Source organism: Fundulus heteroclitus, chromosome 4 (genome assembly GCF_011125445.2).
Source record: "Fundulus heteroclitus isolate FHET01 chromosome 4, MU-UCD_Fhet_4.1, whole genome shotgun sequence".
Taxonomy (NCBI): Eukaryota; Metazoa; Chordata; class Actinopteri; order Cyprinodontiformes; family Fundulidae; genus Fundulus; species Fundulus heteroclitus.
The window spans coordinates 3,976,767-3,989,403 of NC_046364.1; the positions used below are offsets into that span (position 1 = coordinate 3,976,767).

Below are 12,637 nucleotides of genomic sequence, written 5' to 3' on the forward strand. Positions count from 1 at the left end.
CATTAAGCTAGCATCCTGACTTTGAATAATAGCAGCAGGTTTGACAGAGTGGTTTTATTGAGTTAGACATGACTGTTCCTGCTGGTGTTTGAACCCCGTCTGCAAGGCCTCTCCCAGTGTGGGAGCTCAGCATGTCTCATCTACGGCCCCAGGCTGACTCAGCAGGAATGTGACTTCATAATATGACCTAAAAGAAATGAAATGTCCCGCCTGGGGAATGCTGGGAGCTGTGACGGAGTGCCGCAGGCCGAGCGGCGCTCTCATTAGGCTCCAAACACAGAACCACGGCTCTGTAGCCGAGATTCAGCGTGTTTGTTGTGTTGGACAGGACGGACGCAGGGCTGTAATGATGCATCCAAATTAATCTGGCCGCTCGTGAAACGGGCTTCTGCTCCAAATGTTTGAGGAACGTAAAAAGCAGGAACACGAAAAGCAGCTGCACGGTTTTTATCTCGTCCAACTTCAGCGTCCTCAGGCAGGACGTGCAGAACGTCGCTTTGTTTCAGCGTTTTACTGACCCCGCGGTGCATGTTTGGAGACAAGCAGCCTTTGTCTAAGAGCAATTCCCCTTTCATGGAGGACATCCGTGCTTTTTAGCGTTCCCTGACGTGACGCAGCTCTCTTCTGCTTCTCTTACAGATGGATGGAGGCCTGCCTGGATGAGGAGTTGCCCCCAACGACGGAGCTGGAGGAGGGCTTGAGAAACGGGGTCTATCTGGCCAAACTGGGCAACTTCTTCGCTCCGAAGACGGTTTCCCTGAAAAAGATCTATGACCGTGAGCAGACGCGGTACAAGGTGACAGCATTGAGGTGTTTGATTCAGTGTACCGCTGCACAGGGGATCCCTGTGCAGGTGTAATTTAGCTGTTTGTTGTCTGATTACAATGTTTATCCTCCTTAATCCATGAAATACTGGGGGAAAATAACACTTTTCTCCATGCTATTATTTATCACTAGACGTTAAGAGAGTATAAATCCTTTTAAATCATCATTTAATGAACATTTGTAGCACCTTTGCTTGTCTCTGTTCACACACACTTTAATTTAGAAAACAGGTTCTGAAATCCAACCACTCAGAAGCTCCAAAGTCAAGCAACATTATAGTTTTTTTAAGGAGTCTCAGCTAAAGTGTTAAATGGTTAAAACCCCCCCGTCTCCACAGTTTGAATGTATGCAGGAAGCTAAGAGATGCTAATACAGTCCAGCTCAAAATGAAATTGAACTTCACAGTAACTCAAAGACTCGTTTTAAATGCCGATGGCTGCGTTCAGGAAGGATCTCCTGTAACGCAGCGTCTCTGATCCTCTTCTACATGTTTTTAAACCACAAACTGTTAATTAACACTCCAGATAAACAATTTATGATGATGTCGGTCATCTAAGAACACGACTTTCAGAGGTGCAGCGTTTAATTTAATGCTCCTCAGGTTGTCGTGTCTTTAAAATAGCGGGAGTTCCTGTCTGCAGATCTCCCTCGGTGTCGTTTAATGCATTGAGTTGTTTCTGGTCCATAGATGCATTTATATTCCCTTTTGTCACATTGCACAACCACAAAAGTCAGTGTGCTTTGAGATTTCAGATGATAGACCAACACAAAGTATTGCAAAGCCCTGAAGTGGAAGCAAGCGACACAAGTCCCCCCGTTTCTAATCTAATCTTAGTGGGAATCCAGCTGTTCTGATTCTTGCCCCAGAGGGTCGTAGTAGAACATTAAACCAGCATCTGATCAGATTAGACCCAAAATAACCTGAGGTTAAAATAAAAAACAATACGGTTAAGCTTAGTGATGGCAAGGGGATGCCCTTCAAACTTTTCAGGTTTCTATTCTTCAAAAGGAGGGCTGGTGTCCTGCGACTTTTAAACGTGTCCGTCGTACTGCGTGTGCAGCAAAGCTCTGCTGACGTTAGAGTCAGGGATGCTGCAGCGGAGCTCTGCTAATGTTGGAGTCAGGGATGCTGCAGCAGAGCTCTGCTGACGTTAGAGTCAGGGATGCTGCAGCAGAGCTCTGCTGACGTTAGAGTCAGGGATGCTGCAGCGGAGCTCTGCTGACGTTAGAGTCAGGGATGCTGCAACGCAGACGCAGCTAAAGGTTGCAGGACACCGGGCCTCCATGACTGGAGTCTGAGACCGCTGCTTAAAAGCCATGCGTTGAGCTTTAATTACTCTGCATTGACCTGTTACCTTAAATCTCAATAAAATACACAGACATGTGTCTGGTGCAACGTGACAAAATGTGGAGTATAAGTCCGTCTGCCAGGCGCTGCGGCTCAGAGTTTAGTTTTTTTACTGCGTGACCCACGGGTTTAGTAGCAAAAGGGTCTCATTTCACAGATGTATTCGCTTTTCTAACGAAGGTGTAACATTTCTCTGTTACTCTCCTACAGGCGACGGGTCTGCATTTCAGGCACACAGACAATGTCATCCAGTGGCTCAACGCCATGGCAGAGAAGGGACTGCCAAAGGTGAGCACAATTACTCCCGCACTAATTAATTAACCCAGCTCCCGGTGAGCGACCCCAACGAAGAGCTGCAGTTGTGAGCAACATGAACAGGCTTACGAAATGTTTTAAATGCTGATAACTGTTCCCAAAAGTGTAAAAAAAACAAAAAGAATTACTCTGATTGGTAAAATAGAATAAAATTGGCCTAAATTGTCATCGATCTGTGTCCAACTTGAGGAGCACAGGGTGTGTAAAGGCATATTAACGTTGTGTGATTCCCCGGCTGAGCTCATTTTCTGCACACATGCTCCAACATGACGCTGATATTCTCACCTCACCATTTCAGATCTTCTACCCTGAAACCACAGACATATACGACCGAAAGAACATGCCGCGGTGCATCTACTGCATCCACGCGCTCAGGTTGGTTCCCTCTCCTGCTCCTTCATCCTCCTCCTCTTCCTCCTCAGCCCCGCAGCAGAGGGAGATCTGCATGAAACTCATTGAAGTCAAATGACAACTGGTTGGATTCTACTTCCTTTGATCGCTGTAACCGACTAAAAAGCGCACAAAGGGATGTTTGTTCATCGTAGCTGAAGTTTTTCCATCTGTTTGAATTTAGAAAGGCTGGTTGTCCCCAGTGGCCTGTTGGCTTTGTTGGCCTGAAACCTGTTTAAATGGGTATTCATGAGGAGAACAATGATGTTTTTAGCAGAAAGGTCTTCCAGGGTAGAAGGTATTGACCTTCTAAACTAAAACAAACACTTAAGCCAAAGTGGAAAAGTTTGTGTGAAAGAAAATACGTAGCCTAACCAGCAATAACTCTTCTGTCTGACTTTAACAGTCGGCTTTCTGATATTAATACCGTTTAGTAAGTTTTTGCAACGCTTTGCGAAGGGTTGAGGTCTAGACTTTGGAGATAACGTAGATCAATTAGTTTCATGCAGCTTCTCTGCGCAAACGAGACAGATGGTGGTGCTGATCATCAGAATAACGGATATCAACAGTTTATTTTTTTTGTTCTGCCTTAGAAAAAGGTGAAACATGGTTTGATTTCCATTTATAATCCCATGGAAGCAGCATGGGTGTACTTTCTTTTTTCTATGTGACTGTGTTTTCCTGTGCAATTGTTTGTCCGTGTCTAACTCTGACCTCATGCTGTGTTCCTCTTTTCGTTTTTAAACAGTCTCTACTTGTTCAAGCTGGGTTTGGCCCCGCAGATCCAGGACCTTTATGGAAAAGTCGATTTCACCCGTAAGTTGTTGGGCTCGAACGTTTCTCCCAGCTCTTAACCTGATTACGTCACCCGGAATCGCCGAGCATCACAAATGCCGCCTTGTTTGTGGAGTTGAAGTCAGAGTGGGGTCTCGGCTGGAGTGGGTTTTTTAACCGCGAAGCCCTGAGAGCGAGGAGCATGGCAGAGCCCCGGCCAGCAGGAGCAGCTGGAAATGTGAAAGTCATTAGTAACAGTTCAAGCTTTTCCTGTCTGTGGCGTTCCCGCTCAGCTGCACGTCCCAGAGCCAGCCTCTGGAATCCGATGGTCAAACATGAGCCAGGAACAGTTCGTCCCCACAAGTCTCCCACGTCCCTAAACCCACCCGCCCCCACCACCACCCAAAAAAAAAAAGCCCAGCTCCCTGTTTTTTCCTACTTGTTTCTTTTTCCACTGCAAATCCCTGAATCTGTGCCGTCTGTTCTCTGCCATCTCTCACAGAGGAGGAAATCAACAACATGAAGAACGAGCTGGAGAAGTATGGGATCCAGATGCCCGCCTTCAGCAAGATAGGAGGGATCCTGGCCAACGAGCTGTCAGTGGATGAAGCTGCATGTGAGGAGGGGCTCCCATGACCACCGAGGGGAGGGTCTTACCCCGTTGCCCTTTAATTAGTGCATACTCAATTAATCCCCAAATGGGATTAATCGCTTCATTAAAATTAGCTTAAACTGCATCCAAACACTGTTTCAAGGTCCCTAAAAAGACCAAATAAATTCAATTCAATTCAATTTTATTTATATAGCGCCAATTCATGCAACATGTCGTCTCAAGGCACATTTCAAAGTCAAGTTAAATCAGATTATACAGATTTGAAATGAGATTTTCTGAAACATAAAACTAAACATAGCCTTAAACCGCAGTTTATCTGATATGACACTTCAAACGCTGTAAATATAACATTTCTAAATGACTGATTGGCAGAAGCAGATAAACAATGAAAGAATTCATGAATGAAAAATAAATATAAACATATATTTTATTTTCAAATTCTAACATAAATGCTAAAATTAGAATGATCTGGAAAAATACATTTTGGGGTCAGAGAGTTTGTGGATTGCTTTTAATCTGAAATTTGTGAAGCTCTTCTCTGACAATTAAATTTTATTTATTTTTTTGCTGGAAAAAGTAATAATTTTTTTCTCATTTCTAAACAAATTCACTGAAAACAAATTTATTGTAAAATAAAACGGAACAATGATTTTCCAAAATATGGCCAAAGCTGTTTGTAGCTGCATGATTGAAAATTTACAAATAAATCATCGCCTTCCAGATAATAGGCAGAGCCATCCTCACTAAAACTACAAAGAATAGCAGATTATCACATTTATTACTTTTACAACAGAGTTCAGCCTCCTAACATTTCAGCTCTGTCTTTTCTCTAACATTCATTCAATTAATAATTGGTGTCCAACATAATATTTTAGCAGAAACAGCTAAGTGTCCCCCCCCCCCGCTCAATTTCAATAAATTATGTTTTTGCAGCCATTTTTCTTTAAGTGCCTATTTATTTTCATAATATCGACTAGAATGCGTTTTGTTTTTTGCATGGTAGCAGATTTAAACAGTGAATGGAAAATAATCAATCATCATTATTGTTCCTGTTAGGATCCAGCTGGGATCAAATGTGCTGATCAGTGACATTCAGAGCAGCTGGTGGCTTTTCTTCATGCTGCTGATCGCTTCATATCAAACAAAAACAACACAAAATGCATCCCTTTGTTGACGGTTAATGTTGAATTTAACTTAAAATGAAATGGAAAAACGTTTCTAAATGATTTTCTTCCATCCTCAGTGCACGCTGCCGTGATCGCCATCAACGAGGCCATCGACCATGGAGTCCCAGAGGGCACCCTGGCTGCCATGCAGAACCCCAACGCCATGCTCCTCAACCTGGACACAAAGTCGGCCCAGACGTACCACGACACGCTTTACCGAGCAAAGGGGGAGAAGGTGGCCAGCTCACGAAAACGGGTAAGACGTTTTTGAGTCTTTATTCTCTGGAGGAAACATTGAAAATGGATTTTATTTGCAAAAGCCGGAATATTTATTTCCATTTTCCATTTCACTAAGTTTATACAAAACATTCTTGCAAAATAAAACAAGCTGAGATACGGAAGAGTATTAGAGCCATTTAAAAAAAAAAAAAGACCATTAAAGAAAAGGTCTATTCAATTTTGACTTTATTCTCAGAGTTCGGACTTTAGAGGAGCAATAAGGTGGGGCTTAAGTTCTGTCTGTAGACCAAAACAAGATGTCACCTTTCAGAGGACCGTTTCTAGTGAAGAAGAAACTTGTAACTTTATGATGCTGTTAGTAAGAGAACGTTTTGATCTGCTGGCGGTGTCTCCGCCATGTTGCTTCAACGCTGCGCCGCTCTGACGGTGGTATTTTAGGGCAGGGAGGGGCTAGGCCCTGACTGGCAGCTGTTCACGTGCACGTACATGCACACGCTGCGGGCCCGGCTTTGTAAACAAGAGACCGGAGAACAACACAGAGAGATGTGGTATGATGTCATACCATAGTCTATCTGAAATATTACCTTCTAATTCTTCACATTACTAGTTTTTAGTTCTTTCTATGTAAAATAATGAAATTTCACTTATTGCCCCATTATTTTTTTTACATAGTTTTTTTTTTTTCATAAAACTCTTTGAGAAAAAACTCAGAATTCTGAAATTAAAGTTAGAAAACTGTCATTAAAGTCAAAATTCTGACAGTCTGAATTGCTTAAACTTTTTTTATGACTATTTTTTTTTTTTTTTTTTTTTTTTTGGAATGACCCTAATCCTTTTCTGTAATGAAATGCAAAAACGTTTAACTGCAATCAAATATTTCTGATCATATACATTCTCTTTAAAAATGCAATTTCTTTGGTTTAGATTAAATTTTTAGAAGTTTAAAAGAATCCCAATTTTTTTTTACTGAATCGTTATAATCTGTTAAAACCAGGCAATTTAATTTAACTTCTGTTGTGCAGCTATAATTTAGATAAACTGGCTTTTAAGGGGTTAAAATCCAGAAAATATTTGAATCAGTGCTTTTAGGGGTTTATATTGATTTAAATCACCTTTTGTAACAACACTTAAAGCATAATGATACACTTTTATTTTTTGCTATTTGACAATGAACTGTCTGGTGTTTTTTTTCTTATTAGATTTTTAAAAAAATGTACGAAAATTTTGGTGAAGTCAGAAAGTAAAGACAGTTTCCACCGGTGAACATGTTGGAGTGGCACAAAGCTGCTGAAGTACGCAAACTTTTGCTGATTAAGATGTCAGTTTGACAACATAGGGGACTCCAAATCTGGTTTATTTTATTTACTTTAATGCTGATTAGCTGGTCTCCTGTTATTTAGGTTGGCTTCCAGTGAGGCTCCATTGTTTCTTTCTAAAACTAAAGGCGGGGTGGCGATCTCTAAAATCTCCTTGCAATTCACTTTGTGTGAAGGACTAATGCTCTAAATTGCCAAATGACCCAAGTTAACCCCATAAAACCGATGATTGACTGTTTTAATTGTTTAAAGCTAATAATACGCCGATGTCTGTGTTTCAGCAACTGGAGAACGCAGAAGCGGAGCAAGACGTCTACGACGAGCTTCTCACTCAGGCTGAAATCCAGGGCAACATCAACACGGTCAACGGTGAGCTCCACTGGCCCACCTTACAGACAAAAACTTTATTTATGAAGGTTTTACTGGATCTGACCGAGAAAATAACAACAAATAACAAATAACAATCTGAAAAGTGTGGCATGCCTTCACCCTGATACACCTCTAAAAAGATCCAGTCGAACCAGAACCAAATTTAGAACTCATCCTGTAAATGAATGCTAAATTAGGCCAATATGTGTGTAATTTAAGGCAAGTATAAATGCAGCTGTTCTGTTTCTGGCCTCAGAGGTTTGTTAGAGAACATTAGAGAACAACGAAGAACAAGTAACACAGCAGACGGGCCAGAGAGAAGTTTAAATAAGGGTTAGGTTATAAAATAATATCCCAAAGCTTTACACCCTCAACACAACCCACGGTAAAGCATGGTGGTGCTTTACCATCTTCATATCCATTTTCATTAGATATAAAGAATGATTTTAACTAAATACAGGATAATCCTTCATGAAAACATCTTGAAGGCTACAAAATAAGAAAGTTTCCGTTCAAATCCTCTCCAGACAATAATCTCAGGTTTGAGCTATTTTGCTTGGAGGATTTGCTTGGAACATTTCTGTTTCCAGGTGTTTAAAGATTAAAGGTCCCTAGCTATGTTAATAAATGTATTATAAAGTTTTTCCTGAAAGATTAGCAGGTGCTGCTGGCGTATTACTTGTTGTTTTGGTGTTTTATGCTTTGGTTTTGCTCAGTTTGTTAGTAAATAAAACCCTTCATGTTTATTTATAATAATAACTGCGGTACATGCTGCGCTTGTGCAGCAGGGGGTAAACAGGGAAGCAGCTAACGGCTATTAGCATCTTCCAGCAAATTTTGGAAACGATGAATAAAACATCAAGATCCAGTGTTTTAAAAAGAAAACGCGAAGAAACATGATTCCAAGAAGGAATAGCCTGGAATGTCTCTGGGAATCCAGTCTGAACGTTGGTGTTCACTGAAGCGGACGCTAAACCTGCCGAGGCTCAGATTTGACGCAGAGTTGACTGATGTGTGTAAACGTTCTTATTTATACTGTGATAATGCTGATAGCAATGCGCTTCTTAGTCTCTACATTCTTAAGTACAAACATTATAAATTGACTGGTTTATTGGTTATTACCTTGATGCTGTGTCCCTAACAGGAATTTTATTTCTCTTTAATGTTCTGATATGAGGCTCTTAAAGTTGCTGTAGATCGGTTTATTTAATTAATAACGGTTGGTCTTCATCATGCTGAGCTGCTGCTATACTGTGAGGCATGGCAGAGGGTCAGGCTCGGTCTGGCTTTATTTACAATTGATTTATTAATTAAGCAAACCAGCATTATGACAGTTCTGCAATACTGCCACTAGATGGCGCCGCATCTTTTTATATCTGCTAATCGCGCCTGGCGCTGAGGTTCTATTTAGGCTCAAAAAGGACCATCTGAACACTATCTGGATGGACGCTTGGTTTATATAACCTTATTTTATCATGATCAAAAGGTTTTTGGTCTTTTATTTTTTATAAGCATATAACGTGGCTATGCACCTTTAATAGTCGCACTCTGCAGACTTTCATCTGTAATTTACTTCACAGGTATGTGCTACTTTGTGGTGATCTGTCACTCAGTAAAATACATAAGTTAAAAAGTTCAAGGGGTGTGAAAAGTTTTGCATGGTGCTGCATTAGTGAATATGCCCCGTTTTATTTCTGATGCGTTGCTGGAACATTGATCGTTCTCCAACAGTGAGCAACGCCCTGAGTGCAGCTGAGCAGGCTCTGATGGGTGGAGATGAGGACAAGCTGTACGAGGCTCTGAAGGCCATGGGCATCCAGAACCTGCAGCCCCAGAACAAGGGCTGGTACCTGAAGCAGCTGCAGGGCGAGAGGGAGAATAAAGAGCAGGTATGGTCCAGACACGCTAAAACGATCGTAGATAAGGTTTCCCAAATGCTCATCGTATCTTCTCCATGCTAGGTGTCTCCTGGAGAACCTCTGACTAAAGATGAGCTGCAGAGCGGGGTGGATGTGTCCAACGAGGTTGCAGCAGGATACCTGAAGAGTAAGAGCTTCGGACAGTGAACGCGTCTATCTGTGCACGTCTCCGTCATTAATCCTGATTTCCTGCCCGCCTGCAGTGTTGAAGGCGGTGGAACGCATCAACGGCGCCGTGAGAGCGGGCGTGCCGGAGAAGACGATGGAGGAGCTGATGAACCCAGACGCTCAGCTGCCCGAGGTTTACCCGAGCGCCGCGGATCTCTACCAGAAGGAGCTGGCGTGTCTGCAGCAGCAAAGCCCTGAGGTGACTGCGCACGCCGTTCAGGCGCCAAGCTGTGGCTGCTGAGGCTGAACTTCAGGAGCGGCCGAGCTGGGAATGAAAACCGCTGACCTCGTCACGCCTCGGAAGCACCCTGATGCTTCAGTTTACTGCGTATACTAGTCCTCAGGTGCTCTGGTAGCCCTTTAAAGTCTTCATCAGTAGTTCTGCATTTAAAACCGTTTCTTGGGACGTTAGCTGCTCATTTTTGCCCCGTCTCCGTCCCGTAAGTTTTAGTAATGAATTTTTTTTTTTAACATGTCAAAGGAAATGGAAGATCTGAAGTGGTTTCGGTCAGTTATGGCATCGTAGAAAAACTAAAAACGAGAACACTTGTTAGAAAGCAGCCCTCTCCGTCCATCAGGCGTCCGTCTATCTGTTCGCTGGTCCAACTAAATCTGTCCGCCCATCCCGTTGTCCTTCTATTCCTCCGCACATTTCTTCGTCCCTTTCTACACCCGTTTGCTCATCCATTTGTCCCGCTGTGCCTCTGTGGCTCTATCTGCCCGTTTATCTATCCATTCCTAATTGATAAGTTACAATTACCGCATGGAGAAGTCAGGAATGCTGTCTTTAAAGGCATACTATGCAACATTTTTCAGTTAATTAATGTGTTCCATACCGTTTTGGATGATTAAATGAGTCATTTCAGGTCGAACAAAGGTTTTCTCGGCCGCCCTGGTGGTCTGTGGGGGAAATACCGTACTTGCAATTGCAGGAGCCCTCGGCCCGCACACACAGGCTCAGAAGTCTGGTGCAAGACTGCGAGAGTCGGTCTCGCTTTACGGCGAGAACTCCATGTGTTTTTGCCCTGCCATTCACTATATGCACGCGCGAAAGCAACAACAAAGAATCGCGTGTTAACGTCAAATAAACATGCAAGCATATCGAGTTTTTTTTTATTTTTATTTTATTCATTTATTTTTGGAATGTTGGCGAGGTGGTAGCATGAGTTTGGCCGCCTTGCCAAGATAGCGCTGCGGGAAACCCTGATGTTCATACCTTCACTGTGTTAGTCATTGTCTGTACTGCCGTTTTTTCCACTTTTCGTTGCGTTCGCCTGTCTGCTAAGCTCAAAACAACCGCGCCTGGCTTGATGGAGAAACCAGAACAGCTGAGCATCTTTATGACAGTGCACTTTTACTTTCGCCCTCTGGGGGGAGCCTCGCTGGAAAATCAACCCCGGTTGCATAGTATACCTTTTAAAGGCAGCCTGAGATATTTCTAGCGTCGGATCATCCGTGTGATGTTTCTTCCTGGCAGTCTGACGCCTTTTTCTCCCGGCCGTCCTGCAGGGCTCGCTGACGCACCCCGAGCTGCTTGTGGCCGTGGAGATGCTGTCCGCGGTGGTGCTGATGAACGAGGCCATGGACGTCGGGGACCGGGCCGCCCTGTGGAGACAGCTGGCCAGCTCCGTCACCGGGCTCAGCAACGTGGAGGACGAGTACGCCCAGAGGTGAGCGCGAAGAGCCGGTGGGCCTCTCCGGTCCTTCTGCCGCTCCCAGAGGCGTTAATGTGCCGTTTGTCCACCTCTCAGGTACGTTAATGTGCCGTTTGTCCACCTCTCAGGTACATGGATGAGCTGATGCGCATGAAAGCTGCAGCCAAGGAGCAGGGAATGAAATATCTGACGTGGAACGACATCCAGGCCTCCATCGACCAGGTCAACCTGGCCGTGCAGGAGGAGCATGAACGTAAGAGACGAGCTCTTAATGCACCAAGACGGCATGCCAAATCTTATGCAACACCATAACTGTGTGCACACGAGACTTTATTACATGTTTAATTGGTTAGCCAAACTATTTAATAACTGTCAGCCAAGCTAATGAGCATAAATAAGTTGGGACAGCTGCATTAATTACTTCTGCAGCCCACTCGCTTGCAGTGAATTATGATTGATTTCCTGCTGCGGGAACGACCCTCTGTGCAGGAATCGCTGCCATTGGCCAGATCAACGAGGCGCTGGACGAAGGGGACCCCATGAAGACGCTGGACATGCTGCAGAACCCGTCAGCCAAGCTCACAGATGTGGACCCGTCCATCGCCCAGCACTATCACGATAAGCTGCTGGAGGCCCGCAGGGAGAAGGCTCATGTAAGTCAGGAAGTCCTCTCTAGATAAAGCATCCTGCAGATGCTAGGGGAACCCCCCCCCCTTTATATCTCCCTTTCAAGCGCTCTGTACACTGCAAAAAGGGAACTAAAAGTAAGTACAATTTTCTTGAAATTAGCATATTTTTCCTTAATTTGAGCAGGTTACTAAGACCATTTGCCAATGGAATTAGTATTTTTACCCCTAAAATAAGATAATTAGATAACCTGCACTTAAAATAATATGATGGAGATAAATTGTTCTTATTTTCTATTGGCATATAGTCCTATTTAACTACTCAAATCAAGGAAAAATATGCTAATTTCAAGAAAATTTACTTACTTTTAGTTTCGTTTTTGCTGTGTAGTTTATGTAATCTCACAAACTGGACTTGTTCTTTGAAAGCTTTCTTTTGGTCTGTGGGTGGTTTCTATTCTTTTTTTCTCTTTTCAGATGGTTTTTTTTTATTTTTTATTTGAGGAACTTTAGTTACTCTGATCTTTGACTGATTCAGACTTGAAAAGCCTCCTGAAGACAGGGAACGAGAGAGAGAGCTTCCTAGGGCGCCCTGTTATGGGTGCCAGGTTGGAAATTGGGTTATGATGCCTGCGCTCCACCCCAGATAATTAAGGATTAAAGAAATGGGTTTATCTGCTGGTTCTGAGAGAAATGTGTCAGAATAGGCTGAACGTTGTAGTCTGTCATGCGGATGCGTTGCTGCAACCTATCCTGGGTGTTGGTCATAATGTTATGCCTGGTGAGCATATTAGACATGAGATATAAGAGCTCCTTTGAATGCAAGGTTTCAAAGTGTTTGGTGCACCCAGTTTGCTTTTTTTAAAGCAAAATATGCAGAATTAAGTGTTGCATCTACTCAACCGTGAGGAAA

The 12,637-nt window shown here is 43.2% G+C and overlaps 1 protein-coding gene across 1 annotated transcript in view; it reads left to right on the top strand.

The window, feature by feature from the left end:
• iqgap1 (IQ motif containing GTPase activating protein 1) overlaps window positions 1-12,637 on the top strand; it is a 72,981-nt gene that overhangs the window by 30,277 nt on the left and 30,067 nt on the right. Inside the window, exons 3-15 of the mRNA XM_036135896.1 lie at window positions 640-796; window positions 2,384-2,461; window positions 2,787-2,863; window positions 3,627-3,694; window positions 4,155-4,268; window positions 5,509-5,687; window positions 7,269-7,356; window positions 9,088-9,245; window positions 9,318-9,402; window positions 9,479-9,642; window positions 10,953-11,113; window positions 11,227-11,351; window positions 11,588-11,751. Coding sequence (XP_035991789.1) covers window positions 640-796; window positions 2,384-2,461; window positions 2,787-2,863; window positions 3,627-3,694; window positions 4,155-4,268; window positions 5,509-5,687; window positions 7,269-7,356; window positions 9,088-9,245; window positions 9,318-9,402; window positions 9,479-9,642; window positions 10,953-11,113; window positions 11,227-11,351; window positions 11,588-11,751 — 1,618 coding nt within the window. The remainder of the gene's footprint in view (window positions 1-639; window positions 797-2,383; window positions 2,462-2,786; window positions 2,864-3,626; window positions 3,695-4,154; window positions 4,269-5,508; window positions 5,688-7,268; window positions 7,357-9,087; window positions 9,246-9,317; window positions 9,403-9,478; window positions 9,643-10,952; window positions 11,114-11,226; window positions 11,352-11,587; window positions 11,752-12,637) is intronic.